Source organism: Fundulus heteroclitus, unplaced genomic scaffold, assembly GCF_011125445.2.
Source record: "Fundulus heteroclitus isolate FHET01 unplaced genomic scaffold, MU-UCD_Fhet_4.1 scaffold_72, whole genome shotgun sequence".
Taxonomy (NCBI): Eukaryota; Metazoa; Chordata; class Actinopteri; order Cyprinodontiformes; family Fundulidae; genus Fundulus; species Fundulus heteroclitus.
In genome coordinates, this window is record NW_023397165.1 from 53,108 (window position 1) to 80,799 (window position 27,692).

General features: G+C 41.8%; 1 protein-coding gene and 1 long non-coding RNA gene across 2 annotated transcripts; one reads left to right on the forward strand and one right to left on the reverse strand.

The window, feature by feature from the left end:
* Positions 1-452: 452 nt before the first annotated feature.
* On the forward strand, positions 453-27,262 carry LOC105924085 (complement component 1, q subcomponent binding protein). The gene is made up of 6 exons (XM_036134024.1): positions 453-859; positions 20,918-21,068; positions 21,767-21,860; positions 21,984-22,079; positions 26,422-26,547; positions 26,626-27,262. The coding sequence occupies exons 1-6, from the start codon at positions 607-609 to the stop codon at positions 26,773-26,775; spliced, it is 870 nt and encodes a 289-aa protein (XP_035989917.1). The 5' UTR covers positions 453-606; the 3' UTR covers positions 26,776-27,262.
* Positions 4,901-7,859, reverse strand: LOC118561799. The gene is made up of 3 exons (XR_004930269.1): positions 7,364-7,859; positions 6,575-6,734; positions 4,901-6,471 (listed from the first exon to the last, which is right to left on the reverse strand). It is a non-coding gene; the product is annotated as an uncharacterized LOC118561799 (long non-coding RNA).
* Positions 27,263-27,692: the final 430 nt, after the last annotated feature.

Sequence of the window (27,692 nt, forward strand, 5' to 3'; positions counted from 1 at the left end):
GCTGGTGGCTTCAAAGCGACTCGTTCAAACAGACGGTGATTAGCACTCCAGTGTATAATATAGCTCAGTGGTTGCATCATCCACCTCATAAGAGCCAAAGCAACTGTTTCAAGGTTGAATCAAGTTGGAAATGCCTGCTTTAATTCGAGGAGAGATTCTGGATTCTAATTTAAATTCAAAATAAATTATTCAGCCACTAACTGAGGGAGAGACGGACTGAAAGTTGTCAAACCTTCCTAGCAGAACAGAAGCACAGCTGAATGCAGTATCTAATGCAGCCACAGGGGGCGCTGATAAAAAGATTATTCTTGTTTTTAAAGAAAGATTTTATTAATTTTGGTAAAGTTTTCAGCCTTGTTTGGAAGGTATAAAATGCTGCTTTGTTCGTATTTGGTTCTGGATGATTGGAAGAGTTTTAAAATAATCGTTTATCGTTAAATATTTTACTTCCGGTGCAAACGTCAAAGTTGCGCTAGGTCAATGTGTCCTTCCACACGTGTGGCGTGTTTCTTGTAGAGGCAGAAGGAGCAGCGAGGCTGACAGGAGTGTCTTCGGCTTTTAGCGGAGTTCTCCTGTTTCTGACCAGCTCGTCATATCTACACAGCCATGCTGAAGTCAGTAGTCCGCTCGGTGGGAGCCGCCGTTCGCCTCTGCTCGGCCGCTCCGTCAGCAGCGCGAGCCCTGCCGCTCAGCTGCCCGACTTTGCGCTCTCCAGGCTCGGCCACCATCCGGCCGTTCACCCGCTCTCTGTGGATGCTGAATAACAACGGAGCCTCGTCGGGATACCAGCCAAAACTGTTCAGCTCGAAGGGTCTAAGTCCGTCGATTTCATGCGGGTGTGGAGGACTACACACAGAAGGTAACATTAATGCATGTTAGTTGAGCTATTAGCCACGCAGCTAGCTTTCTAGTCCTGGTGGGATGGCTTTAAATACCGGAGCCTACTCAAACACAATCTGTTACCTTCTAAAGACACTGAACTGCAAACTGCGTGTTTTTTGTCTTATTTAAAATCTAATTGCATTCCGTACTAATTAGCTGGCGTTCACCTTGAGAATAACTTAAACTGAAACTGTAAACACGTGAAAGTTAGAATTAAAGTTCTGTCTTTTATATGATATATAGTATGTTCTCATGAAAGAGCTTGGTGAGGGTCAAGTGTGACTAGAAAGGACGTCATTAAAAGTGATGTGGGGCATCTGTAGCATCCAGGTTAGGTGCACTGATCAGCCTTCTCCTGGCCAGTGACGACTTCCGGTTATTCCAAAAAAAGTAAAAAACAAAGCAACTGGACTTGTTTTGGAGTAACAAGCTTTATACTACTGCCCAACAAAGGCTTTGTAATGGCTTAGATAACATGCAAATTCAACCAAAACAGGGCCACCCCTTAGTAATGGGCGTTCGTTTAAGCCATTAAACCAGCAGATTTAACCGAAACTGGTCCACTCCTCGGTAATAAGGAGTCGTTAGGGTTGTTATTGGCCTGGCTTAAAGGAGCCATGTTTTGATCACCCGTATGAGGGTGAGAATTGAGGTGATGATTGGCCGGAATTAATCCTATAGCTGTATTGTAAGTTTTTGAGAGTTGTAACCTAAGGCCTCCTCCTCTATTTAAGGTTGGTTTTTCTCTCTTAACGTAGATGGCTTCCTTCACACCCCTTTCAAACCATCTGTCTTCTTTGTCCAAAATGTGAACTTTTTAGTCCTCAAAAGAGTGACCTTTGTCCGTAAGGTGTAGGTGGACAGCAGAGTCTTGACCTGAGGAGGTGGCTCTTTTTTTTGGAATGACCATGACCTGGATGACTGAGAATCTTCACCAGCAGACTTCCGGTTATGTTTCAGATCTGCTCTGCCGATTCCATTTGATTGTCTGAGAACACATTTTGGAAATACACGTGCTATGTTTTTTTTTAATGTCATTATTTTTTTCTCCTTTTTGTTGAGGTACTAATTTTATTCCTGATAGAAATTTTAAGAACTATTAGATAATTACTATTTAATGTGTCAAAGCATCTGTCCCAAACCATTATCAGGCTTTTGTAAACTCAAAGCAGTGCCTTTTAAATACATGATGTTGGTGGAGGCATTTCTAGGGCAAAAATTAGTTGTGGCACAGCTAATATAAAATCAGATTTTTCCGAGTGATACTTGTCGGTCAAGGAAAATAAGATCTTATTTGTTCTCTGGCCTCTTAGTTGATGCGTCTTTACTACCTAGTGATGAGTGTAGCTTGGTAATAACAATAGACATGACTGTTACCCAAATTAAGTCAGTTACAATATAAGTCACATAATTTAGCTGTCATGCTATAACTTTTTAGTATTTAGATGTTGATGCAAAGACTTAGCTGTGTACCTGATTCAAACCCTGCAGACTGCCACTATGGGTCCCTGAGCAAGACCCTAGGCCCCAGATGACCTACTGGGCGATCTAAAGCTGCTCCCTAAGTTAAATGCAAAACACAATTTTCTAAGCAATGTACAATTGCAATGACAATAGATTGTTCTATCTTTTTCTTTCTCTAGGGCCCTATAAAATCCGTTTTATTTTTTCCCAAATTCCGTTTTTTCCGTTTTAATTTTTGCGAATTCAGTTTTTTTACCCTTTACTGTTATTTCAGTCGTAAAAAGAATGCGCTTTTAATGTTAATGATTAAAATGTACACAAATGAAATAGGAATGACCTTAAATTTGAGGTAAAAACCATCACATTTACTCAGTACTTTTACTGCATGATGCAACATAACACTGCACTCTAAGTACTAACAAAATATTAATGGTTATGAACCAATGTTTATAAATAAAAGTGCCCCATTAGCTTTTTCAAGTAAAGAAATAAAATAGGACCTCTCAATTTCAGAATTATAAAGTATTTCAGAAAGAATCATATTTTCCATACAGTACATTAAAGTGCATAAAAAACACATCAAGATACAGCAAGTACTCCTGAGTTATACAATTAAAGTGGACTTTGTCATCATGTAAAAGACAAAAACGTTTTATCAAAAGTTACTTAAACAAGTATTCAAGTTGTAGGACTAGTTAATCCTTGTGAACTTTCTTAATTTAAGCTTCCCACCTATCAGAAACATCACCATTGAAATACATGATTGCAAGCCTCTTTGTATTGAGTTCAGTGAGTGTGTCTCTCTCTTGTCTGTGAGAAGAGTTTTGTATTTGCTGAAGCTCCGCTCACAATCAACTGAGCTGACTGGGAAGTAGATGAAGGCCACAGCCACCTCTGCAACTCTTGGGAATCTTGCTCTCAGGCCTCTACAGTAGTTTGCAAGCTCCATATCAGTTGGCAGGGGGTCCCTGGAAACACATTGCTGATAGGCCAACCACTGCTCACTGAGCTCTGCTGATGGGTTTGCCAGGGGCTTCAGTGTTGAGTAGGCTTCAATCCGCTTTTTCATTGCTGGAGCCTGTCTGGGATCAAACACCCTGGCCATGCTGTACACATCTCTGGCTGGATGTGTGTCCCAGTGCTTTGAGAACTTTGTGAAAGCCAAATGAAAACCATCATGGAGATTGTCCAGCACGTCCTTCTTCTCTTGAAAACTCATTTTTTTCAGTAGCTCATCTGTCTTGGGCCCATAACCACATGTTTTTGCTGTTCCATTAACTAGGTAGGACCCAAGATTCTCCATGACATTGTATGCAGACACTGCTGTGGGTCAGTGGGTTCCTTCCAGGATGGTCAGGGCTGTCATCAGTTTGGAGCAAGTCTCTGAGATGAAAGTTAACTTGAGAGTGAGGGTCTGCACCTTCTCCTCTGTTTCCAACTGGCTGAGGATGGTCTTGACTGCCATGGCTGTAGACTCCTCTGACAAGAAGAACTGTCTGTACAGGTGAACATGCTCTGCATGGTACTTGACAGCCTCAAACCAACTATTCCACCGGGTACACACAGCCTCAGGAGGAATCTTGGCCTGCCTCCTTGTTGATGAGGAAGGCCACCCATCTTGGCTTTCTGGCAGGCTTTTTGAAGAACACAGATTTCATCCATGCGACAAGTGAGGTAGCATAACAGAAGTATTTGTAATGCTGCCAGGTATGAAGGTAATCTTGTTCCAATAAGATTTGTGCATTGTAAGCTTGAATTTGAAGTTGTAGAGGGAGTTAAATTCTAAGTTTTGTATTTGTAGAATAAACAAAAAAAATTACTAGTACAAAGTTTTTTTACACCTGTTCAATTTTTTTTTTCTCTACACAAATACAAATCAATAATTTACAACTGCACAAATCTGCTGCTGTGAGTCACAAATTCAACGTTACAAGTTACGCCTTCATTTTCACTTTTGACACAAAGATGGCACCGGTAAAAATGATCTTTAACTTGTGGGTAGTACCCTTGATTGGACAGCAGGGGGCGCTGCCTGCTCCGTCAGTCTGTACCAACTGGAAATACATACTGCCTTGTTGCCTTTTAAGTACCCTGCATGCATATGCCTTCAAAGGACGCAGCTGTCACTGTCACTACCCGATCCGTGGTCCGGATCGGGTAGTGGAAAACAAAGCCGTGTTTTTCTTTCCTGTCACCACAATTTAGAAACGAAAAACCAGAAAAATTTAATGAAAAAAAAACTGCCCGTTTTTGGATTTCACCAATTCATTTTCCATTTTCTCCTTCGGATTAAAAGATAAAGACGGTTTCACGGCTGGCCCGGAAGTGCAGGAAAATATTTCAAAATAAAAGCATTGATGTAACATAATGGAAGCCTGAAGAAAAAAAATAATGAAGTGTAGAGATGTCTTTTGAATAAAGAAAGGACAGTTTTACGTTGCAACATGATAGTTCATTGTAGAGACGTGAGCTTTATTATATTATTGTGTTTTATTAGTGGAACATGACACAAAAGCAAATCACATGCTGTAAACCAAAAATATAGAAGCAAAGTTTATATTTCTCATCAAGCAAAACCCATCAAGCAAAACCCACCTTCACTATAGGATTAATGTCTATATGTGTCTTGATTTTAGTGAACAGTACATATTTTTGAAGCTAACCGAGAAATTAAGATTTTTTTTTTATTGATTTAATTGATTTATCTTCACTCACAAATAAATACAAATACAGCCACGGGGATAGAGTGTGTCATATATTTCCTGTTTGTCATACAAAAGATGCTAATTAAAAAGTTAAACTGTTCCCTGTCTGGGCTAGAAAAGCATCTATAGCGACTTTCACGGGAGTTCCTCAGTGTTTTCTCTCTCCACGATGGAAATTTTTGATTACATTTTTACTAAACAAGAGTTACAATCTCCCTTATTGAATAGCCTATAGATGGAGATTCTTATTCATAGGACAACTGAGATTCAATCTAACCAATAGCTAGATAAGCTGCATTGCCTATCTTTTCTAAGTCTCCCTGCCAACACACCCATGAGGGGCCCATGCGGGTTGGATGTGGGCTGGTGAGTGGGCCCCAGCTGGGCTGCTCAGCTATTTTTGAATGGGGGTTCCACAGTGGCCCTTTGTGGGCAAGCCCACATGGGCTGAGGGTGGGTTTCACATGGGCATGGGCCAGTTTTCTCCCACATGGGACCCACACTGGACCCTGGGCTGATTATGGGTCCTTATGTCCTACACTGTACCCAGGCTAGCCTTTATTATTACAGGCTATTTAATTTTGGAGAGGGTTCTTATTTTGTTTTATTATTGTATTATGTATTATTTTTTGTGAATGCTGCTTGTCAAGACTTTGATGCAATCAACTGTGAGTTGCCTCTATCCACTATATAAAATAAAAATGCCATGCCATTAATCAAGCTTTTTTTTTTATTAAATGAAAAGCAATAATAGTATTTTACAGATTAAATCAGATGCTTAATACACACGCACACACAATATGATACAGATTATAATAACCATTATAACCAGTTATGAAAGTGTTATACATCAATGTAGGAGCTATTTCCCTATTTTTGTTTTAGAATTCAGATTATTTAGTTCATTTGGTGTATAAATACATGGACTCTAGGTAGCTCAGGAGGAAAGTGGTCTTCCAGTGCTGCATTCTGTCGTCTACCAGTCCTTTCAGGAAACCTGGGCAGGAGAGGTGGCAAGTAGTTTTTCAGTTTGTACTATGTTTATTTTTTCCTGAAGAAACCTGGAATAAACTCACGGAACTGCATTTTGACGTATTTTGAGAATTTTTTGTACTGCGTAAAACCAGAAACCCACTATTCATCAAGTGACTATTTGATTTAAATTTATTTTTTGTTTGTTTACTTTTAAGCTTTTTCATAGACAAGTAGTCACTACAATCAAGAAAAAAAAATGGTCCCCTAACAAATTTTCTTCCGCTGAGCAAGAAGTGGATCTAGTGGGAGAAGGAGGGAGAAGGAGGGATCTGTCGGACCTGTCTATTGCCTCCCCTGTTTCTTAATCCGATCAGCCATTTCGAAACTGCCCTCTCCACATCCTTCCTGGTGATCTGGCTGGTTAAGGTGTTCTTCTTTAAAGCTCCTGCAGGAAATATATGTTATGGTCACTATGGTCACAATTAAGTATAAATTTCTCTCGACAAAAGTTACTATTTTACAGTTATTATTATCCATCATGCACTTACCAAATATGACTTCAAACCGCTTTAAAGTCCCGAATTCCCGCTTTCCATTCCGGCCCACAAAGTTATACTGCCTTGACAGGTCATGGTCCATGATGAAGACCATCATGCGTCATGTGGCCTCATCCACAGTGCTCCCTCCAATGTCTGGCACTGCTGTGACCTAAGGGGGAACAAAGTCAGTACAAAGTTAAATCATTTTTAATTTTTTTGCAGCTTTTAATGGCTTGCTTTTATTGACAGTAGACTGACAGGAAAGGGGTGGCGGAAGGGGAGAGACATGCGGCAAAGGACCGCGGGTCAGACCAAAGGCCTCCAAAGAAGGGTCGAGCTACCAGCTATGCCACGAGCGCACCCCCAACTAAATCATTTTCATAGCCACTGGAGTAAACCTGACAAAAAGAAAAACTCTGGATCTAGATTATTTTCATTGATTAATCTATCGATATAGATTAATGTATAATTGTTGACTATTTCAACAATTAATCGATTGGTTGCTATAATAATAAAATGTTAAAACGTTTTTAAATATGTTGGTGCTTCCCAAATCTCTTGTTCTGTCCACAAAACAAAGAGATACTCGGTTTATGGCCATGAATGAACAAAGAAGACAGAGATGTTCTTATTTATGAAGCTGAAATCATAGAATTAGGACAAACTATAGTTGCCAATTAATTGAATTATTGATTACTGTTCAATTTATTGATGATTTGCTGCAGCTCAGCTCAGATCTACTGCCAGCCCCCAATAAAACTGAATGAAATTTCACTAGCCTAGACTTTACATACATACCAGTTCAGACATGCAGCTTGGGTCAGACAGTTTTTCCTCCATTACTTCGACCTCCCTAACTGTCTTTAGGGGGAAACCATCTGGGATGAAAGAAAGGGTGTCACCACTGTTGCCACGCTGTGCCATGGTTTGTAGCATCCTTCTAGTGACTCGATTGTCTTCTTTGAGTTCCTCAAGGACTGTCAGAATGCGAACAAGAATGTTGTCCTTTAAAAGGCAACATGCTTAAAGAAAAAAAAATACAGATCAATAGAAATGCATACATGCATAACAACAAATAAAAAAACAAAAAGGCAGCACACTAGTGCAGGAGTGGCAATGCCACATATCCAGTCTTGTGTGGTAACAGAACCATGTTTGTCTTTAAGTCCTCCACAGGTAGTAGCTGCAAGTGTTCAGATAAATTGAAGACAAAAAGAATTCCAATTAAAACCGCAAGCGGTGATGATAGGCCCTCGCAGCCAAGCGCCGCTCTGGCCTATTGGCTACCGTAGGGGTTCGCGCACCGCCGGTCGCCAGCCACCGCAGAAGTTGTCACGCATTTTTCCCGCCCGTCCACCGGGCGATTGACACGAACGCGTTGGGCAGCACTCCCCCACGACTCACAAAAAATCTGGTGAAGATCGGTCGATGCAGCGAGGAGATACAGCCGTTGAATAATGAAAATGCATTGGGCCACCGACCGGACCGGACTAAAGCGTTCAGCGGGCCGTAAGTTTGACACCCCTGGTTTAAACATTAGTATACCAATTTAATCAAAGGTATCTTACTAGCTGTTAATCCAGCTTTATGTCAAAAGTTAACAAAACCTTTTTAGTTTTTTAAAGTTAATTGTTATTTCATGTGTTTAAGGGTTTCGTTTCTTGCATTAAGACAGCTTTTATGAACGTTTGACAGTTAAATTGGTGGATAAACACCCAAAAGAAATACTGTAACAGTAACACTTTATCAATTGGAAATATTGTTAAAGTATTACTTTAGCAATATTCCACATGTGGCCTCTTGTAATAAAGTCAAAAATCTTGGTGTTGTTTTTTTTTACCAAGACCGGTAATTTAAATCCCATTTTTAAAAGGTTTCCAGAGTTTACTTTTTTCACTTTCTAAATTAGAAACATTCTGTCCAGGAGCAATGCTCAAAAACTAGTCAATGCATTTGTTACTTGAAGGCTGGACTATTGTAATTCTTTACTACTATAAGGAAGTCCACAAAATGCAGTTTAAAGTCTTTAACTGATCCAAAATGCTGCAGGAGGAGTTCTGATGAAAATCAACAAGAGGGATCATATTTCTCCAATTTTAGCCTTCCATCACTGGCTTACTGTTAAATCAAAAATAGAAATTCTTCTAACGCATAAAGCCCTTAATAATCAAGCTCCATCATATATCAGAGCTCTGATTACCCCTTATGTTCCTAACAGAGCACTTTGCTCTAAGACTGCAGGTCTGCTGGTGGTTCCTAGAGTCTCTAAAAGTAGAATGGGAGGCAGATCCTTTAGCTATCAGGCTCCTCTCCTGTAGAACCAACTCCCAGTTTTGGTCCGTAATGCAGACACCCTGTCTACTTTTAGGACTAAGCTTAAAACTTTCCATTTTGACAAAGCTTATAGTTAGAGTGGCTCATGTTACCCTGAGCGACCTCTATAGTTATAATAATAATAATTGAACTTTATTGATCTCACAATGGAGAAATTCACTTCTGTATCTTAACCCATCCCCTTGGGGAGCAGTGGGCTGCCACTGTGCGGCGCCTGGGGAGCAATCAGGATTTAAGGGTCTTGCTCAGGGACCCAGAGTGGCAGTCTGTGGGAGTTGAACTCAGAACATCTGGGACCCAAGCTCAATGCTCTAAACAGCTGCGTTGTGTCTCTTCTGTCTTTTGTAACCCCCAGTCGATCGAGGCAGATGACCGTTCATACTGAGCCCGGTTCTGCTGGAGGTTTTTCCTTCCTGTTAATGGGGAGTTTTTTTTCCCAGCTGTCGCTTCATGCTTGCTCAGTATGAAGGATTTCTGCAAAGCCGTGGACAATGCAGACGACTGCATTCTGTTAGCTGTGGCATCATTCAGGGAAGACAGATCACCCGCTACTACCATCTAATGTAGAACAGATTACTGGATCAATGTGTGCTTTTGTGCTTTTTTGTCTGTCTTGTTGTGTCTCTGCTCTGTCTTCTGTAACCCCCAGTCAATGGAGGCAGATGACCGTTCATACTGAGCCCGGTTCTGCTGGAGGTTTTTCCTTCCCGTTAATGGGGAGTTTTTTTTCTGTCAAAGATCTTTTTTTTAAGGTGAGAGCACTCACTATCTTTCAGTGTCTGTTGTCATATAACATGTCGATTTGACCATTTTTTTTTTTTTTTTTTTTTTCCCCAGTGTCCTGTCTAGCAATATGGCAATAGGAATTGATGTCTCAATGCCAGATAGAGCTCGACAGATTTTGCTTTTACAAGTGGAGCGTACAGCTTTCGCCATAGTGCTCCACTTGATTTATGCTTGTAAATAGCTTTATTATGATTCCTGCAAGGAGAGTTTCAAATTATATGGACATGACAATGGGAGAGTAAAGGAAGAACAAAAAGTGAAAGAAAAGAAAAAAAAAGAGTAGAGGTGAAAGAAAGAGGAGATAAAAGGGAGAGAATGATAAAACCTTCTTTGTCTGCTCCATCACCTGGAAAGAGACACAAAAAGAACAGCACAACCAACAGACATAAAGCAACAGATACAGTCGAATAACACCTAGATGCCATTGCTAAATCATATATATTATTATGTAAGCTGACATGTGTAATGTGAATTTTGAAAAAAGAAAGTGAAAGAACATAAATAAATAAATAAATTATAAGATTACTGTATATAAGTGAACACTTAATACCTGGGACCCAGCACCTGTGGGAGATGTGAGAGTACACTAGTTTAGGTGAAAATTATCCAGAAATAGCTTGATAGTGATTGTGGAGAACCGAAGACCCACCTTCCCCGAGCACAGAGGCAGGCGTCAGGGGACCCGTAACCCCGGACTCCCAAAGGGGTCCCTAAAGCAGGTCGCCCAGGAGGGGCCCGACACAGGATATCTGCAACCCCCCCTCCAAGGAAGGAGCAGAGACGACACCGAGGAAATCCCCCAGCCACCGCAATGCCGACGCCCTCAAGAGCCGCGGGGACGAGCCCGTGGGCTCCGCCGGCAGCTAGCCCCGCTGAAGTGGTCCCGGCCATGGGCCCTGAGGGCCAGAGGCCCCAGGGGCGCCCCGCCCCCGCGACCGGGGCCCCGGCCGCCCCCCGGGGGGCCAGGCCCCGCGAAGAGGCTGCCGGGAGTGGGCCGGCGCACGCCCGGGAACCCGCCCCAAACCCGAAGCCAACCAATGCGCCAGAGGGCCAAGGCGCCCGCCAACGAAGTGGAGGAGGGCAGGACGTGGGGGGGATGGGCTCCGCACCTAGCGGAGACTTGAGATGTTCTTGGGAGAGGGAGCGGACCACACCCATACCTGGAGAAAAAAAATGGAAAACTCATTCACACCATCTCACCCTTGTGCCCCACTCACCACACAAAAAAAAAAAAAAAAAAAAGACGCTGTACACACATTACCACATAACACTCACATCCAACACTGACCAGAGGGGGGGGTCACCCCAAATCGACTATACGACTGCTTGTGCCCGGCCCCGGACCAGACGCCCCCTGGACCGGGCCCCCCCAAGAGGGCGGGCCAACACGACCCACACAAGCCACCCGGCCAGACCCCCCCCCCTCCCCCTAAATACCTAATAAACCCCCTCCCTCCCCCACCTTACCCTTGCCATCCCTGCCCCCCGCCCCTCCTGGGGGGAGCGGAGGCATCAGCCCCAGACCTGGCAAGCCGCTGACTACACACCATAGCCCCCCGCCAGGACCCCGGACACAGTGTCCCGCACCTCCTCCAGGCCCCAGACTCCTTGCCGCCATCGGAGAACGGGGGTGTGCAGAAGACCGCGATCCTCCCTACGCCTGCTCAGATGTTGTGTTGTTGCATGTTGTTCTCAAGTGCGTTTAAAAACTGGGAGCGCCGAAGTGGATGCACGGCACAGCCCACCCCCCTTCCGGAAGGAAGCTGTTGCCAGCGCACCCCCTCCAGGCGACTGCTCAGAACCCTCAATGTCTAAGTGGGAGAGGAGGTGAAGGGAGCAGTCCGAGGTGAGGCTCACACAACATAAGCCCCCCCCCAGACGTCTTCCCCCCACCCCCCCTACCATGGCCTACATGAGTGTGCGATGTGAAAAATGTTTGAAGTGAAAGTGTCTAAGATGCAGGATAAAATTGGGGAGAGGGGCGTCACCAGAAAGTGGCAACCTCCAGTAACGCCCCCTCCCCCAGGACCTACATGTGTGGCGGCGTGATGGAGCAGGCAGAGGGAGGAGTCCGGGGATGGGGAGCAAATGACTGGGAAGCCAACCCAGGGAGCCAGCTCCCCTACTGACTCCAATAGGCACCCCCGCTCCCCGAAAGCCCCACCCAGAGAAGGGGGCCTCGCCAGCGGCACCACCGTAGCCCGGGGGCCAGGGAGAGGCCGCAGGGCCCGCCAGCCAACCACCCACCAGGACCAACACCTCAACCCCCCCAGCCCACCCACCAAGCCTACTGGCTCCCCCCCCCCCCCAAAAAATAAATAAATAAACAAATAAATTAATAATAAATAAATAAATAAGAGGGGGGGACCCTGGCCAGCCGGCCCGCACGAGCCATCCCAAACCCCACCCCCCAAGCGAAACCCGCACCGGAAGACGACACAGACCAGGACCGGGACAGGGGGCTGGACACAAGCCCACCAAAACGTCCACCCCCCCACCCCCCCCACCCGTAGATTTAATCCCTCCCCAACACTAACGTTCAAACAACTCACCATACATTCGACAGTAGACATCCAGGCTGGGTAGGTCCCTACTCCCCCTCCTTTCCCCCTCCCCCCACTGGCAGAGTGCCTATCCAATGAAGGAGAAGAGCATCTGCCCAGAGATGTTAATGACCATGCCCCCCTACCAGCTCAACGGGCCCCGAGGCCCCCCAGCGCACCAGAGGCCCCGTGCAGGGGCGGACACCCGGGTGCGCGCCGGCCCACACCAAAACCGGCACACCCCCCGGAACCGGAACCCCCGAGGCCCCGCCGGGGCCCCCGCCCGAGGGCGGCGCGCCCCAGGGACCCCAGACCCACCCCGGTTCCACCCAGCGGCAGCACAGCTACCAGGTCAGTAACCCACATCCGTCAACACGCAGCTCCCAAAGAGCGCCGCAAGCGGCTGCTGTAGGCCACCCGTAGGCCTCCCAAGCTCCTCCCAGATGGGGGCAACAGACCCCGGAGCCGGATCCACCAGGCGCCCTACTCCAAGTGCCCCCAGGGCCCCAGGAACCCCTCCATCCAGCCACTGTGCCTTGCAGGAAGCAACCCATCGCCCCCTATTCCACTAAGTGATGGTGTTGATCAGAGGAGCCCAAAGAGACCAATCAGATGTGGAAGCAGATGCTGTCTCTAGATTAATATGATCCAACATAAGATCTCTATACTGATTGATACTGAGATTTTGTTTACTTTTCCAATTCATGAGGATAGTTTTCTTTGCGATACATAAAGCAGTAAAAACCATGTAAACTATTTCTTTTTTCAGAGGACTTTCCTCAAAATTACCGAGCAAGCAAACTGATGGGGAAGGTGTAATTTTACAGCTCAAGCACTTTGATAAGTCCTTACATATCTGTGTCCAGAACCTCTGGACTGGTGTGCATAACCATAACGCATGAAAATAAATATCAGGATGATTGCCTATGCAGTGTGGGCAGATATTAGATTGTGCCAGACCCATCTTGAATAATCTTTGTCCTGTGTAGTGTACTCTGTGAAGGATTTTGTATTGTATTAGTTGTAAGTTGGTGTTTCTAGTCAATTTGAAAGTTCTTAGACATGTCTGAGCCCAGAAATTTTGTTCAAATGTGCCTGATAAATCCTTTTCCCACTTCATTATAGGAAGAGATATCGAATCATCTATTTTAGTCAGTGTCCTGTATGATTTAGACAGTAGTTTGGGGGGGGGGGGGGGGTTAAATCTAGTAACTCTAACTCTTATTGGGGACCATTGAAAATAAATAATTAATTCTAGGTAGGATCATCATCATTTTTATTGAAGCTACCCTACCCATAAGTGTGATTGGAAGCGATTTCCATCTTTCAAGGTCCTCTTCTATCCTGTTTAAAAGTGGGGCATGGTTAAGTTTAAGTAAATCTGTTAATTTATTCGACACAGTAATACCTAAATATTTAATATTTCCTGATTGCATTTGTAAATCTAGGGAGTTTTCGAGAGAGCAATTAATTGACAGTACCGTAGATTTAGACCAGTTTAACGAGTAATCTGATACTTTAGAGAAAGATTCTAGTATTCTAATTACTTGTAAAAGAGAATTATTTGAATGCTGGAGATAAAGTAATACATCATCCGCGTACAGACTAATCTTGTGCTCTATTTTCATGCATTTTATACCTTTTACAGCTTTTGTTTGTCTGATTGTTGCTGCTAGAGGTTCTATAAAGATGGCAAAAAGTGATGGAGAAAGAGGGCATCCTTGCCTGGTGCCCCTCTGTAGACAAAAACTGGAAGATATTTGATTATTTGTCCTGACACAGGCTGTTGGAGAATTGTATAGAATTTTTAACCAGTTTATGAATAAATCGCCAAAACCGAATTTATGAAGAGTAGCGAATAAAAATTTCCAATTTACTCTATCAAATGCTTTTTCTGCGTCTAAAGACAATATATTGGTTTTAATGTTTTTACTGTAGGAATAATCAATTAAATTAAGTAATCGGCGTGTATTTGTGGATGACTGCCTTCCTCTGATGAAGCCAGTTTGATCTGGATGTATTATGAGAGGAGTTACTTTGTCTAATCTTTTTGCAAAAGCTTTACAGATTATCTTAATATCCACATTAATTAAGGATATGGGACGATAACTAGTGGGCAACACAGGATCTTTGTCTGGCTTGAGCAGAAGGCTGATGGTGGCAGAGTTCATATTAGCTGGAAATCTACCTTTTTCCTGTATTTCCTGCAACATTCTGTGGAACGTTGGGGCTAGAATATTCCAGAACTCTTTATAAAACTCAGTGGGGAATCCATCTGGACCTGGAGCCTTTTTATTAGGCATGCTTTTAAGAGCTTCCTGGGTTTCAGCTGTTGTCAGCGGGGAATCCAGTGTCATTCTTTGGTTATCTGATAATTTAGGAAGTGTAATTTTATCCAGAAATTGCTTAATATCCTTCTCTGATGGATTTATCTGTGGTGTGTATAAAGATTTGTAGAAATCGCGGAAGGTATTATTTATACACTCTGGTTCACTTACTGTATTACCAGTTGAATCTGTAACTGCAAATATAGTAGTTTTCTCCTTATTTATTTTAAGCTGATTAACTAGAAAGCTTCCTGACTTATTGCCACGTTCAAAATTTTCTATTAGGAGTCTTTGTATTAGAAATCTATTTTGCTTTTCAATATAGTGGTTTAGTTCTAATTTTACTTCACGGATTTTACCTAACTTTCCTTCTTCTTGAGATGATTCTAGTAACTTAAGTTTTTCTTTAATTCCTGAATCTTTTTGTTTTCTTTTTTCTTTTTATGAGATGAGAAAGAAATTATTTTACCTCTCATCACTGCTTTTCCAGCTTCCCACAATATCGATGCCGATGTACCTGGTTGATCATTGTATTCTAAGTATGAGGCCCACTGTTCTTTAATGAATTTTATAAATTCTTCATCTTTAAGCAGTGATGTATTAAATCTCCAGCTTTTGTTTTGTGTGGTTATTTTTTTATTAATTAAGGTGAGAGTAACAGGAGCGTGATCACTGATAGCAATAGGATGAATTACCGTCTCTGAAACAACTGACAACAGTGAGCTACTTATTAGAAAGTAGTCCAGACGAGAGTACGAATGGTGAACATTTGAGAAAAAAGTGTATTCTTTACTAATGGTATGAAGAGAACGCCATGCATCGCAAAGACCAAAATCACTCATGTATTGTTTGACTACACTTACTGACTGCCAACTACGCTGAGTCCCTGTTTTATTCAACCTGTCTATATCGTTATTTAAACCAAAGTTGAAGTCACCTCCTATAATTAGTGAACAATCCCCGTGTTTTGAAAGTGCAAGGAAGAATTGGTGGAAAAAAGAGGGGTCATCAACATTTGGACCATATATACTGACAATACATAGCTTCTGGTTATGGATAGCTATTTTAATTATTATGTATCTACCTTCAGGATCTATAGTTTTATCTAATATTTTAAAACTAACGTTTTTGTGGATTAAGATTGCTACACCTCTCTGTCTAGAGTTATAGCAGGCCGCAAACACATTAGGGAACTCAGGTGAATTAAGCTCACTTGCATTTGTAGCTGATTTGTGGGTTTCTTGCAATAAGACAACATCTGCCTTTAATCTAGTAAGCTGGTTAATGATCTTCATTTTTTTCTCTCTGGTGCCAGCCCCATGCACATTCCATGTCACAAACTTTACATTCGCCATAGATGTGAGTGAGAAGTTAGAAGGTGCATGCCCTTGAGAAAATAGTCATACATAGACCCAGGTAGCATCATATGATGTGCTTGTGATTGACTGATGATCAGGAAAGAAGCAGACAAATAAGATAGAAATACACAAAAAAATAAAAAAGAGCAAAGAGTAAGAGTGTGAAAAGGGATAAACCATAGACCGTGCCTTGTGTACCCAACCGTGAACACCAACCATACCAACGTGCTCTTGAGCTGTGCGTGTATTTAATTTATCACCGTGTACTGATCTGTGCGTCTTATTTATTTATTTATTTTATTTATTTATTTTAAGTCATTGAAACATGCTTTAAGTCCACCTGTGGTGTAACTAATAAAGCCAAGGGGTGATCTTCTGATCCCTGAACAACTGTCCATTAATATAAAGTCTGTCAACCGATATGGTGGCTTTAACGCCGTCCATCATGTATTTCTTCCTGATTGGGAACAGCACTCGCCTGCGATCTAGGATTTCCTTAGGAAACTGATCATTAACACTAAAGTCTGTCCCTCTCAGTTCCCTGCCGCAACTTCTAACAAATTATTTTTGTTTATAATGCTCAAATTTAGCTATGATCGGGCGAGGACGGGTTTTGTCGGGTTTCTTACCTCCGATGAAAAGTGATGTTTTTTACCTGATCCGCCAGGATTTTTAGCTTCTGCTGGAGAAAGTTCCGGACCGTTTCTTCTGCTATCTCTCCCTGCTGCTCCTGGATGCCTGCAAAGATGAGATTATCTCTCATACTTCGCGACTGTATGTCCAGAATGGATTCCTTCATTTTCTTATTTTCGCCGGAAAACTGGATAATCCCTTCGGTCAGCTCCGTAACCTTCCCCCTCAGTGCGTCATTCTCGGTGGCCATAGCTGTTAGCTGGGCTTGGCTAAACTCCACCGATTCTCTGAGACTGAAACTCCTTATGTAGAACCTCTACCAAGGTGAGACGCGCGTCAAGGCTGGTAAGCTTCTTGTCGATGGATTCCAAGATGTCACTGAAGTTCCTGTCGGGAGACAGAGTGGATGAAGATGACGCACTGGTGGAATTAGAACGAGTGCGCTTAAGTGACGGTGTGCTAGCAGCCGTAGGCTTCTGGGCCTTCCCCATCACGATGCTATCAAAACATTCATCCAGGTAGCACTCCAGGCTCGTCACGGTCTCTTCGTCCAGTTTGTTCCCTCGTAGAAAATGACAGTTGTAAATGTTTGGGCTTTAACTTTGTATTATTTTCAGTTATTGGTTCGTTCTTACCTTAGCTTGTTTGATTTGAATTACATGAACGCCTCCATTTTACTTACGCACAGCTCTCGCGAGATCTCAGCCGCTCATCTCCGTCTCAGCCGCTCTCCCTCCGTAACCTTGTGTGACAGAGGTCAGTAAGAAAAGTGGTCTGGTGCTGCAGCACATCCACCAAATTCAAAATGGATTTGACCATTTTGAATTTGTAAACCGTGCCCAACTGGAGCCCACCTATTGCCCATGCTTGGTCTAGCCCATCTACTGCCCACATGGGTCCCAGCAACAGAAGCCCTTCTAGCCCAAGTGAGGCCCTTATGGGCCCCAACTGGACGTGTTTGCTGGGTCCCTGTGGCAGTATTTGTATTTACTTGTGAGTGAAGATAAATCAATTAAATCAATAAAAAATCTTAATTTCTCTGTTGGCTTCAAAAATATGTACTGTCCACTAAAATCAAGACACATATAGACATTAATCCTATAGTGAAGGTGGGTTTTGCTTGATGAGAAATATAAACTTTGCTTCTATATTTTTGGTTTACAGCATGTGATTTGCTTTTATGTTTCATGTTCCACTAATAAAACACAATAATATAATAAAGCTCACGTCTCTACAATGAACTATCATGTTGCAACGTAAAACTGTCCTTTCTTTATTCAAAAGACATCTCTACGCTTCATTATTTTTTTTCTTAAGGCTTCCATTATGTTACATCGATGCTTTTATTTTTGAAATATTTTCCTGCACTTCCGGGCCAGCCGTGAAACCGTCTTTGTCTTTTAATCCGAAGGAGAAAATGGAAAACGAATTGGTGAAATCCAAAAACGGGCAGTTTTTTTTTTCATTAAATTTTTCTGGTTTTTCGTTTCTAAATTGTGGTGACAGGAAAGAAAAACACGGCTTTGTTTTCCGTTTTGATTTGCAAATGGAAAAACAGAAGTAGTTTTGGCTTTTTAGAAAAAAAATTAATTGCCTGAAGGTACACGGACCATGGATCGGGTAGTGACGGTGACAGCTGCGTCCTTCGAAGGCATATACGTACAGGGTACTTAAAAGGCAACAAGGCAGTATGTATTTCCGGTTGGTACAGACTGACGGAGCAGGCAGCGCCCCCTGCTGTCCAATCAAGGGTACTACCCACAAGTTACAGGTCATTTTTACCTGCGCCACGTTTGTGTCAAAAGTGAAAATGAAGGCATGACTTGTAACGTTGGATTTGTGACTCACAGCAGCAAATTTGTGCAGTTGTAAATTATTGATTTGTATTTGTGTAGAGGAAAAAAAAATTCAACAGGTGTAAAAAAATTGTACTTGTAATTTTTTTTTTATTCTACAAATATAAAACTTAGAATTTAACTCCCTCTACAACTTCAAATTCAAGCTTACTATGCACAAATCGTATTGGAACAAGATAACCTTCATACCAGGTCTCACCCACCAGATTTATGATGTGGCAGAGGCAGGTAACATGGACGCTGTTTGGCGTCACTCCTTTCGGGACCTCCCTGTTTGCTTTCAGACATTAAGCAGCATTATCTGTGACCACTGCCCAGGCATCATTCAGATCTAGATCATTGCTGTGGAGGGGGGCTAGTATTGCTTGGGAAACTGTTGAGTGGTTGCATCTATCCATGAAGACGACATCCACAAGAAAATATTGATTTTCAACTCCTGTGATGAAAGAAGAAGAAAAAAAACATTAGCTCTCACATGTAGGTTTAATTGTCCCTTTCATTAAATTTATTAATATTGATCAAAAGGCAACAGTGGCTGTACTGACATGATTTTTAGTTAATTATTTTATTTTGGACATGTACATACATGTAGTAATAACTATAATAATAAATCAGTTTTAAAAGAAAAAAGAGAAAGGAGATTATTTCCAACTGTATTAGAATTTAACATCCGGATTTATTTATTTTTTAACTGGTATATTCAAATCAAACATTTTTAATCTTATTTAATGTGCATGTCACCCAGATTCCCCTGTGGGCATCAGTTGTTTTTTAATCCTGGCCCAGCTATAAATCATTATGTATTTTGAATTAGCCATATTCAGTTATATATATTATTAGTTATATTGTACATAGTTGCAATGATGTGTTAATGACTGAACACTGAAAAAATAAGTGGTGGATCATTTAATGCAATCACACATTTCTATACTTAGTATTGACCATTGTATACGCTGTTAAATTCACACTAACTTACCAATGACGCTGCAGTCTCTCGCATCAGTAGTCTCATCCACAACAACGGAGTACTTTTTCCCACGGATCTTTTTTAGCACAGAGGAGATATGTTGCTCGAACTCTCGGGGTAGGTGAAGTTGGCGAAGACTGCTTACATTTTCAGGTAGGGCTCCTCCCTGTTTGCAGTGCTTCTTTAGAAACAGACGCAGTTTTGTCATCTTTTCCAAAGGGATGTCAGCCTCAGCACACATAGCGACAAAATCTTCAACAAACTCTTTTCTTGAGTCCGAAGACTTGAATGCAGCAGTAAGGCACGTCTGTAGGGACGTGGTGGCCTTGGTAGCATTATTGTACTGTTCTCCAGTTTTGCATTGCATTGTGACATCATCCAAGGAAGACAGATCACCCGCTATTATCATCTAATGTAGAACAGATTACTGGATCAATGTTTGCTTCTGTGCTTTTTTGTTTGTCTTGTTGTGTCTCTGCTCTGTCTTCTGTTACCCCCAGTCAGTTGAGGCAGATGACCGTTCATACTGAGCCCAGTTCTGCTGGAAGTTTTTCCTTCCCGCTAATGGGTGGTTTTTCTTTCCACTATCGCTTCATGCTTGCTCAGTATGAGGGATTGCTGCAAAGCCATGGACAATGCAGACGACTCTCCCTGTAGCTCTACGTTTCTTCAGGAGTAAATGCTGCTTGTCGGAAATTTGAAGCAATCAACTGGTTCCCTTTTATATAGGAAAGTTTTGACCAATCTGTATAATCTGACTGATTCTGACTTTGTAAAGTGCCTCGAGGTGACATGTTTCATGAATTGGCGCTATATAAATAAAATTGAATTGAATTGTACTTTTTCTTTTTTTCTTTTTTTTTGGGGGGGGGGGGGGTTTGCGGCTCTAGTGGCTCGCTTTTTTCGAAAGTAGGCTGACGGGGGTAGAAGAGGGGGAGAGACATTCGGCAAAGGACCGCGGGTCGAATTCGAACCCGGGTCGACCGCGTCGAGGACTAAGGCCTCTGTATATGGGTCGCGCTACCCGCTGCGCCACATGCGCGCGCCCTGAATTGTACTTCTTGTTCTTCACATGGATTTTGGATGACAGGTGGTCAGTGCATGTATTTTTGCGCTTCCAGTCAATGGAATGTTGACAAAACTTGCAAAACAATAGTTCACCTGACACGTAAAATCACGAGGGAACTGCTCGGCTCTGTACTCAGGGCTTAGCGTCGTGTTTCTCAACTTTTTCGCTGAAAGCAGAGCTGTGGAGAGCCGCTTCGCCATTTTTTTTCAATGTTTTGATGGGGTAGGGTGAGGGGGAGTTGAAATGACGGAGCGGGAGGGGTTGTGTCGCCCAGATATGCATCCCCCGGTGTGCATTTCCCCCAGACGTACGTTCTTCTCCCACACAAAAACAGAATTTCACTTCAAATGTAGAAATTTTGTGTTTACACTAGATTCCGCGTTAATTTGCCAATTCCGCGATTCCGTCCGTGATTCCGTGATCACGGAAATTATAGGGCCCTATTTCTCTCATTAACCCCTTTCACTTACTTAAAACAGGTGACAAAGCCTTTGGGGAGTTCCTGTTGGATGAAATCAAAGAAGAGAAGAAGATCCAGATGAACAAAAGTCTCCCTAAGATGTCCGGAGGATGGGAGCAGGAGATGAACGGCACAGAGGTTAAACTCACAAGACAAGTTTCTGGAGAAAAGTAAGGATGGCAAAACTACTTTAACGATCTTTCCACTGAAGCAGCTTCAGTGTTAAACCAGCCCTGCCTTCCGCATCATTATGTCTCTGAAGCGTCTTTACACTGAATGTTTAATCCTGTCTGTTATACTCTGAACATCTGTAGAGGATCTACGACAATTACACAGTTTTACAAGAGTTATATAGTTTGTCCTGCCAGCCTAATTAAGTAACACTGTTTTCATCCAATGACGGTCTGCGTTTCTTAACGCTCCTGCGGACATGGCAGGTCGATCTCTGATCAGCACTGACACCGTTTTAAGGGTGGCTTTGGGAAAGACATTTTCAGCTGCAAACAGTGGTGGTTGAACCCATTTAGGAAACAAAGCTGCTGGTAAATGGGACTGTGAGCTCATTGCATTTCAGTAGCAATATAACCTGTTTTTTATGCTTAAACTTGTGTGGGTTGTCCTTAAATTAGGTTGTTTGGAAGCAAAACTGCCTGGGAGGTTTTTAATTATGGCACTGAATAGTTTGATTGCTTTTTGGTCTCCTTAAGCCCACCTCCAGTTCCTGCTGAAAGTAGTTCTATCCTCTGACCCAGCTCAGCGTTGGTGCTGAGATGGCAGTAGTTTTCTGGTGCCTGAGCTTCCAGTGATGGAAACAGCAGGTGGTGCACAAAGTCGGCTCACATGTCTCTTTTTTTTTTTCCTCCTCCAGAGTCACTGTCACTTTCAATGTCAACAACAGTATTCCTCCCAACTTTGAGGAGGAGGTGGAGCAGGGACAGCAGCAGAAACCTGCTGAGGATGAGGTGAACTAAAGAAATCTGATCCTTTTTTGATCTCACACTTGATGGAAATGATCAGTTTGTTTACCGACCTGAGATGTAGAATACAGACATTTACTTAATGACAATTGTGTTTTCATTTTACAGCCAGAAATTGTGTCATCCCCCAACTTTGTCATTGAAGTAACAAAACAGGGGGCCAAATATTCCCTTGTGTTCGACTGCCATTTTCCTGAAGACGAGGTAAACAAGAACAAATGTGATGCTGAGAACTGAATGCATCTGAACTCCTGCAGCGTATTGAAAGCTTTTAAAAAGTCTTAAATACAATCATTTCAGTTTTACCCTTTAAAAAGTCTTGAGTTGAGATTTTTAGGAGATCAGTCCTAAAAGTATTTTAGATGCATCTTAAAACATGTACGTCTGCTGCTTCCATTGTTTTTTTACTAACATGGTTTAATTATTTTTTTCCTCTCCTGTTTGTTGTATGGAGGACCAAGTCTTCCATATTTATTAAATGTAGGTAGACAATAAATTATACAGTGAGACATAAATGTATATTTTAATTAGCTTCTTTATTTATTCGCCTTTGTAATAATTACCTTATTTATTTATTGTCCGTTATAATCTTCAACTTTATTTATTAATTACTTATTTTTTTAAGTATTTATTTATGTGCATGTTTACCCTATATATTTCTGTGATGCTATTTATTTCTGCCTGTCGTTTTTACATTTCTGCCTGTCCTTTTTACATTTCTGTATGCATTTCTGCCTTATTGTGCAAATGAGGAGGGCTGTGTCTTAAGGGCTCAACTTCTTCCCATTGGTTGGTTAGCATTTTACTGCATCGGTCAAATCTACATGGCTTCTCCCCGCACTAAAGCATTGTTTACTAATGTCAAACTCAGTAGGCAGACGTTCAGTGTCCGACCTCTTAAGGGAAGCTGCTAATAGACTGGAAGAATTGGAACGCTGTACGCAGGGTCCGAAATTAACACTCGCCAGACGCCAAATGTGAGTAAATTTCCTGTTTGGCGAGTGAATTTCAGAGGGCTAGCTGCCACATGGCAAGTAAATCTTTGTGCCAAATAACAAAAAAAATAACGAAGCCCATCTGGGCTGCAGATGATCTGTTCACAGTTCTGTCCATCCAGAGCTCAGTCTAGACCTGCCTTCTGCGGAGCTGGTTCAGCTTCTTTCACATCTTATTTGTGCTGCAGGTAACCGAGCAGCAGAAAGCGCGATCAGAGTCATGATTTTTTTTGAGTGGCTCCCAGATAAAGCCATCATTCAGAACCAGTCATGGCTGCACACTGGATCAGAAAACAGTTCTGCTAACCAGATGCATTCTAAAATGCCAATTAGTCTGTTTATAAGTTTCGTTCTTATTTATCCTGCATTTTTTTAATTACGTGCGCTGTGTCTGCTCCTCTCTCCTGCCTTCCCTTGGAGCCAGGGGCTTATCAGCGGCCAGCCTTCAAAACGTGAATCACTTCGTTTAATGTCCTTCCACTCGTACCAAAATGTCCCAATTAAAATCAAATAGGAGAGTCAGTAGCTGTGTTTCATGCTCTTTTGTATTTAATGACACAGAGCCAGTGGTGCTTCGGTGGGCTGCTGCCTTGCGCTTGAATTCATGTGCGCAAAACATTACATGTAATTTAGGTGCAGACTTTTTAAGGAACTTGTAAAATCAGGGGCTTCAGCTCAGATCGATTATTCCTTCTCTTCCCTCTAAAGGAGTACTTTACAGTCTTTATTTATGCATTTTCCCCACTGTTTATCCCTTGCGGGCAGCGCATGAGGGTAAAATCCATCAGCTGGATCAACCGCGGTGAAGTTGGTTTGAAGTTGGATATTGGACATTCAAGCTCCACGGAGTCAGTGGGATCTAGCTCATGGTTGATCCAGTTCAGGGACTCCAATTTCGGCCAGCATCTCTCAGCTGCTCCCTCCTTTCACACGCGGTGGTGCAGTTGGGGACCGTTACAAAGAAATTTTAACAAAGCACTCTTGATAAACAAAAATCAATAAATTCCTTATCATGTGACCATTTAAGATGAAACTAATATAAATTGATGCCAATAGATAAAATCTGTAAGGCATACTTGTTTTTGTTCAATTTTAAGCTATTTTCGATTTTTTTAATATTTTTAAAGACAAAAATTGGGACTTTTCTTCAATAGCTTCCAGGCTTGTGACCCACTCACTCAAATTCTTTGTGAAATTGTTCTACTACTTCAGCCAACTTTTGTCTTTGAAAAAATCTTAAAAATCTTTCCAATCTTAAAATTGAATAAAAACAAGTGTGCCTTACAGATGTTATTTAGTGGCATGATTTTATATTAGTTTTGTCAAAGGTGGTCACAAGATACGGAATTTATTGATTTTTGTTTCTCAAGAGTGCATGGTTCAAAAGTGTTTTGACGGTCCCTAACTGCACCACCGCGTGTGGGAGGGAGCAGCTGAGAGACGCTGGCCGAAATTGAGTCCCTCAATCAGCTCAACCGTGAGCTCGATCCCGCTGACTCCGCGGAGCTTGAATGTCCAATATCCAACTTCAAACCAACTTCACCGCGGTGCTGGATCATGCGTAAAGACGCAGCGTGAACCCCAAGTGTTGCAGCTAAGGGGAAAATGTTGGACCGGCTTGGTGAAACTCCGCCTTATTCACAAATTGGACCAACATGGATAGAATGATAATCTGTAGTGTTTTTTTGGGTTTTTTTTTCCCCAGTGTCCTGTCTGGCTATATGGCAATAGGAATTGATGTCTCAATGCCAGATAGAGCTCGACAGATTTTGCTTTTACAAGTGGAGCGAACAGCTTCGTCATAGTGCTCCACTTGATTTATGCTTGTAAATAGCTTTATTATGATTCCTGCAAGGAGAATTTCAAATTATATGGACATGACAATGGGAGAGTAAAGGAAGAACAAAAAGTGAAAGAAAAGAAAAAAAAGAGTAGAGGTGAAAGAAAGAGGAGATAAAAGGGAGAGAATGATAAAACCTTCTTTGTCTGCTCCATCACCTGGAAAGAGACACAAAAAGAACAGCACAACCAACAGACATAAAGCAACAGATACAGTCGAATAACACCTAGATGCCATTGCTAAATCATATATATTATTATGTAAGCTGACACTAATCTGTAGTGTTTTTTTATTGCCTGGATGTGAATCTAATAATTCACATTGTGCCTTTTGTAATCAACTACAATATTTTCTTATCAAGCGAGCTCTGCATAGGGTCCAATTTAATTCACCCAGCGCGGTGGGAGACTCGTTTTGGGGAAACTACGGTTGTTGCTCACTGTTTGCCTTGCTGTGGTGGCGGAGAAGTGTCTGTTTTGTAGAATAAATCATCCGCCAATGAGTTATTGATCTGGAAAAGCCGAATCTGAAACCACAGAAAAACATTTCAGATCCCAAATGTACAGCGTTCTAATTCTTAGTCTATTAGCAGCTTCCCTTAAGAGGTCGGGCACTGAACGTCTGCCTGCTGAGTTTGACATTACTAAACAATGCTTCATGTCGGGAAAAGCCATGTAGATTTGACTGATGCAGTAAAATGCTAACCAACCAATGGGAAGAAGTTGAGCCCTTAAGACACAGCCCTCCTCATTTGCATAATAAGGCAGAAATGCATACAGAAATGTAAAAAGGACAGGCAGAAATGTAAAAAGGACAGGCAGAAATAAATAGCATCACAGAAATATATAGGGTAAAAAAATACAAAGGAAGAATAAAACAGACAAAAATATTATAACATGCACATAAATAAATACTTAAAAAAATAACTAATTAATAAATAAAGTTGAAGAATATAACGGACAATAAATAAATAAGGTAATTATTACAAAGGCGAATAAATAAAGAAGCTAATTAAAAGGGATATATACATTTATGTCTCACTGTATAATTTTATTTTTACCTACATTTATTAATTTGGTGGCAATTAATTGTATGCTTATTTATTTATTGAGCATTTATTTAATTCTGTTTTTATTTTTAAATATGGAAGACTTGGTCCTCCATATTGTTGTAGTTGTAAGGAACGATAATGTTATTACGACGTGACAAAACTATAAGGCTCTTATTACAAGGCAGTGACTAGTCTTCAAGATTAACACACCTGTGCTAACCTGCTAAAGAAATCTGCTCGTTAATAAACAGGAACCAACGCGTTCCTGTTGCCTTGTCTACTATCAACTCCTAAATATTTAATCCATGGCCTTGCTTAAACTTTCACATTGCAATAGTTTACTAAAACTTCTTAGTAACTTTTAGGATGTTAACTGTGCATCCTATTGTGTAAAACCATATTGTCTGGGAACTTAAGTGCAAAAGCAATTGACTTACATACCAGAGCCAAAAATTACCAAGTTGTATTTAACTTGACTTACTTAGTTCATTAGGTGAAAGTTACTGACTAAATACAATTTTAAGTTAACTTGCATATTTTTCCCAATTCATTGTAGTCTTAAATTTGCATCGTAATGCTGATAATTCTGGTATTTAACTTACTGAAACTGTTCAGGTATTGGTGTTTGTTTTTTTAAGCTGGTGGATTTTTGGGTTGTAGATGAGCCACGGTGATGGCGAGGAGGAGAACGACATCTTTGCCATCCGGGAGGTCAGCTTCCAGCCCGAGGGAGATTCAGACTGGAAGGAGACCAGTTACACGCTCAACACAGACTCCCTGGACTGGGTATGAGCAGAAGCAGTAAATGTGCAGCACACAAGGCGGGAAGGAACAGCTGTTTAGAGCCCCTACGTTTTCTTTCAGGCACTGTACGACCACATGATGGACTTCTTGGCTGACCGTGGGGTCGACAACACCTTTGCTGACGAACTCGTGGAGCTGAGCACGGCCATCGAGCATCAAGAGTACATCAAGTTCCTTGAAGATCTGCAAAGCTTTGTCAACTGCAAGTAGTGTTTAAACAAAATTGTCAGTTCTTAGTGTGCAATCTGACAAGGATGGTGGTATGACGCAGTAAACCTAAAGTTATGGATAAACGTTTAAAACCACAAAGAGACTGAGGTGATGTCTGAGAATGTTGTCAGCAGACACCACACTGTGGTTTCTTCAAGGCGGCTTTGTTTCCTCCATTTTAAACCACATTATTTAAATCAGGTGTCTGGACTTCACAATGACAGACGTCATATCTTCACTCAATCTTGCTGCGTCTGACTCAGCTGTGGATGTTTAATATGGCCTGATCATCCTTTGACTTCTAACTAATAAAGAGACTTTGTTAGTTATCAGCAGAATGTTTTGTGTTTCCTGCTTTCATGTCTTACCCCTCGCCCACCAATGGAGCAGATTCTTACTGAATATGGTTTCTCCCATTCAAAAGGTCTGGATGTGTTCTGCAGTGTAGAGCTGGAAATACTGTTCAATAAACAATTTGACACCCTAATTTAAACTTGTTCAATTCCATCTTTGTTCAAATGAGGTTCTGGTAATCTATAAGAAAATGTAGCCTTTTACTCAAATGTTTGACTGTGAACACAGCTCACTTTCAAGTTCCAAGAACATTTTACATCTGAAGATGTTAGAAGCCATTTGCTCCGCTTTGCCATGTTTTTGTGTTGGAATAGATGTTCAAGTAAATGTGTTTTAAAGGGTAATGTCTGGTTTTAATTATAAATGTAGCCTCTAGAGGTCACTATATCCCACATAAGCATTGAAAAGTCTGAGTAAATTTTTTTTTCTCCCTTTGTCTTCATTCTCTGTTACAAAATGACTGAAGGCAAGGCAAATTTATTTGTATAGCACATTTGAGTACAGAGACAATGCAAAGTGCTTTACATGATTAAAATACAGGGGGGAAAAACAGAATAAAAGCA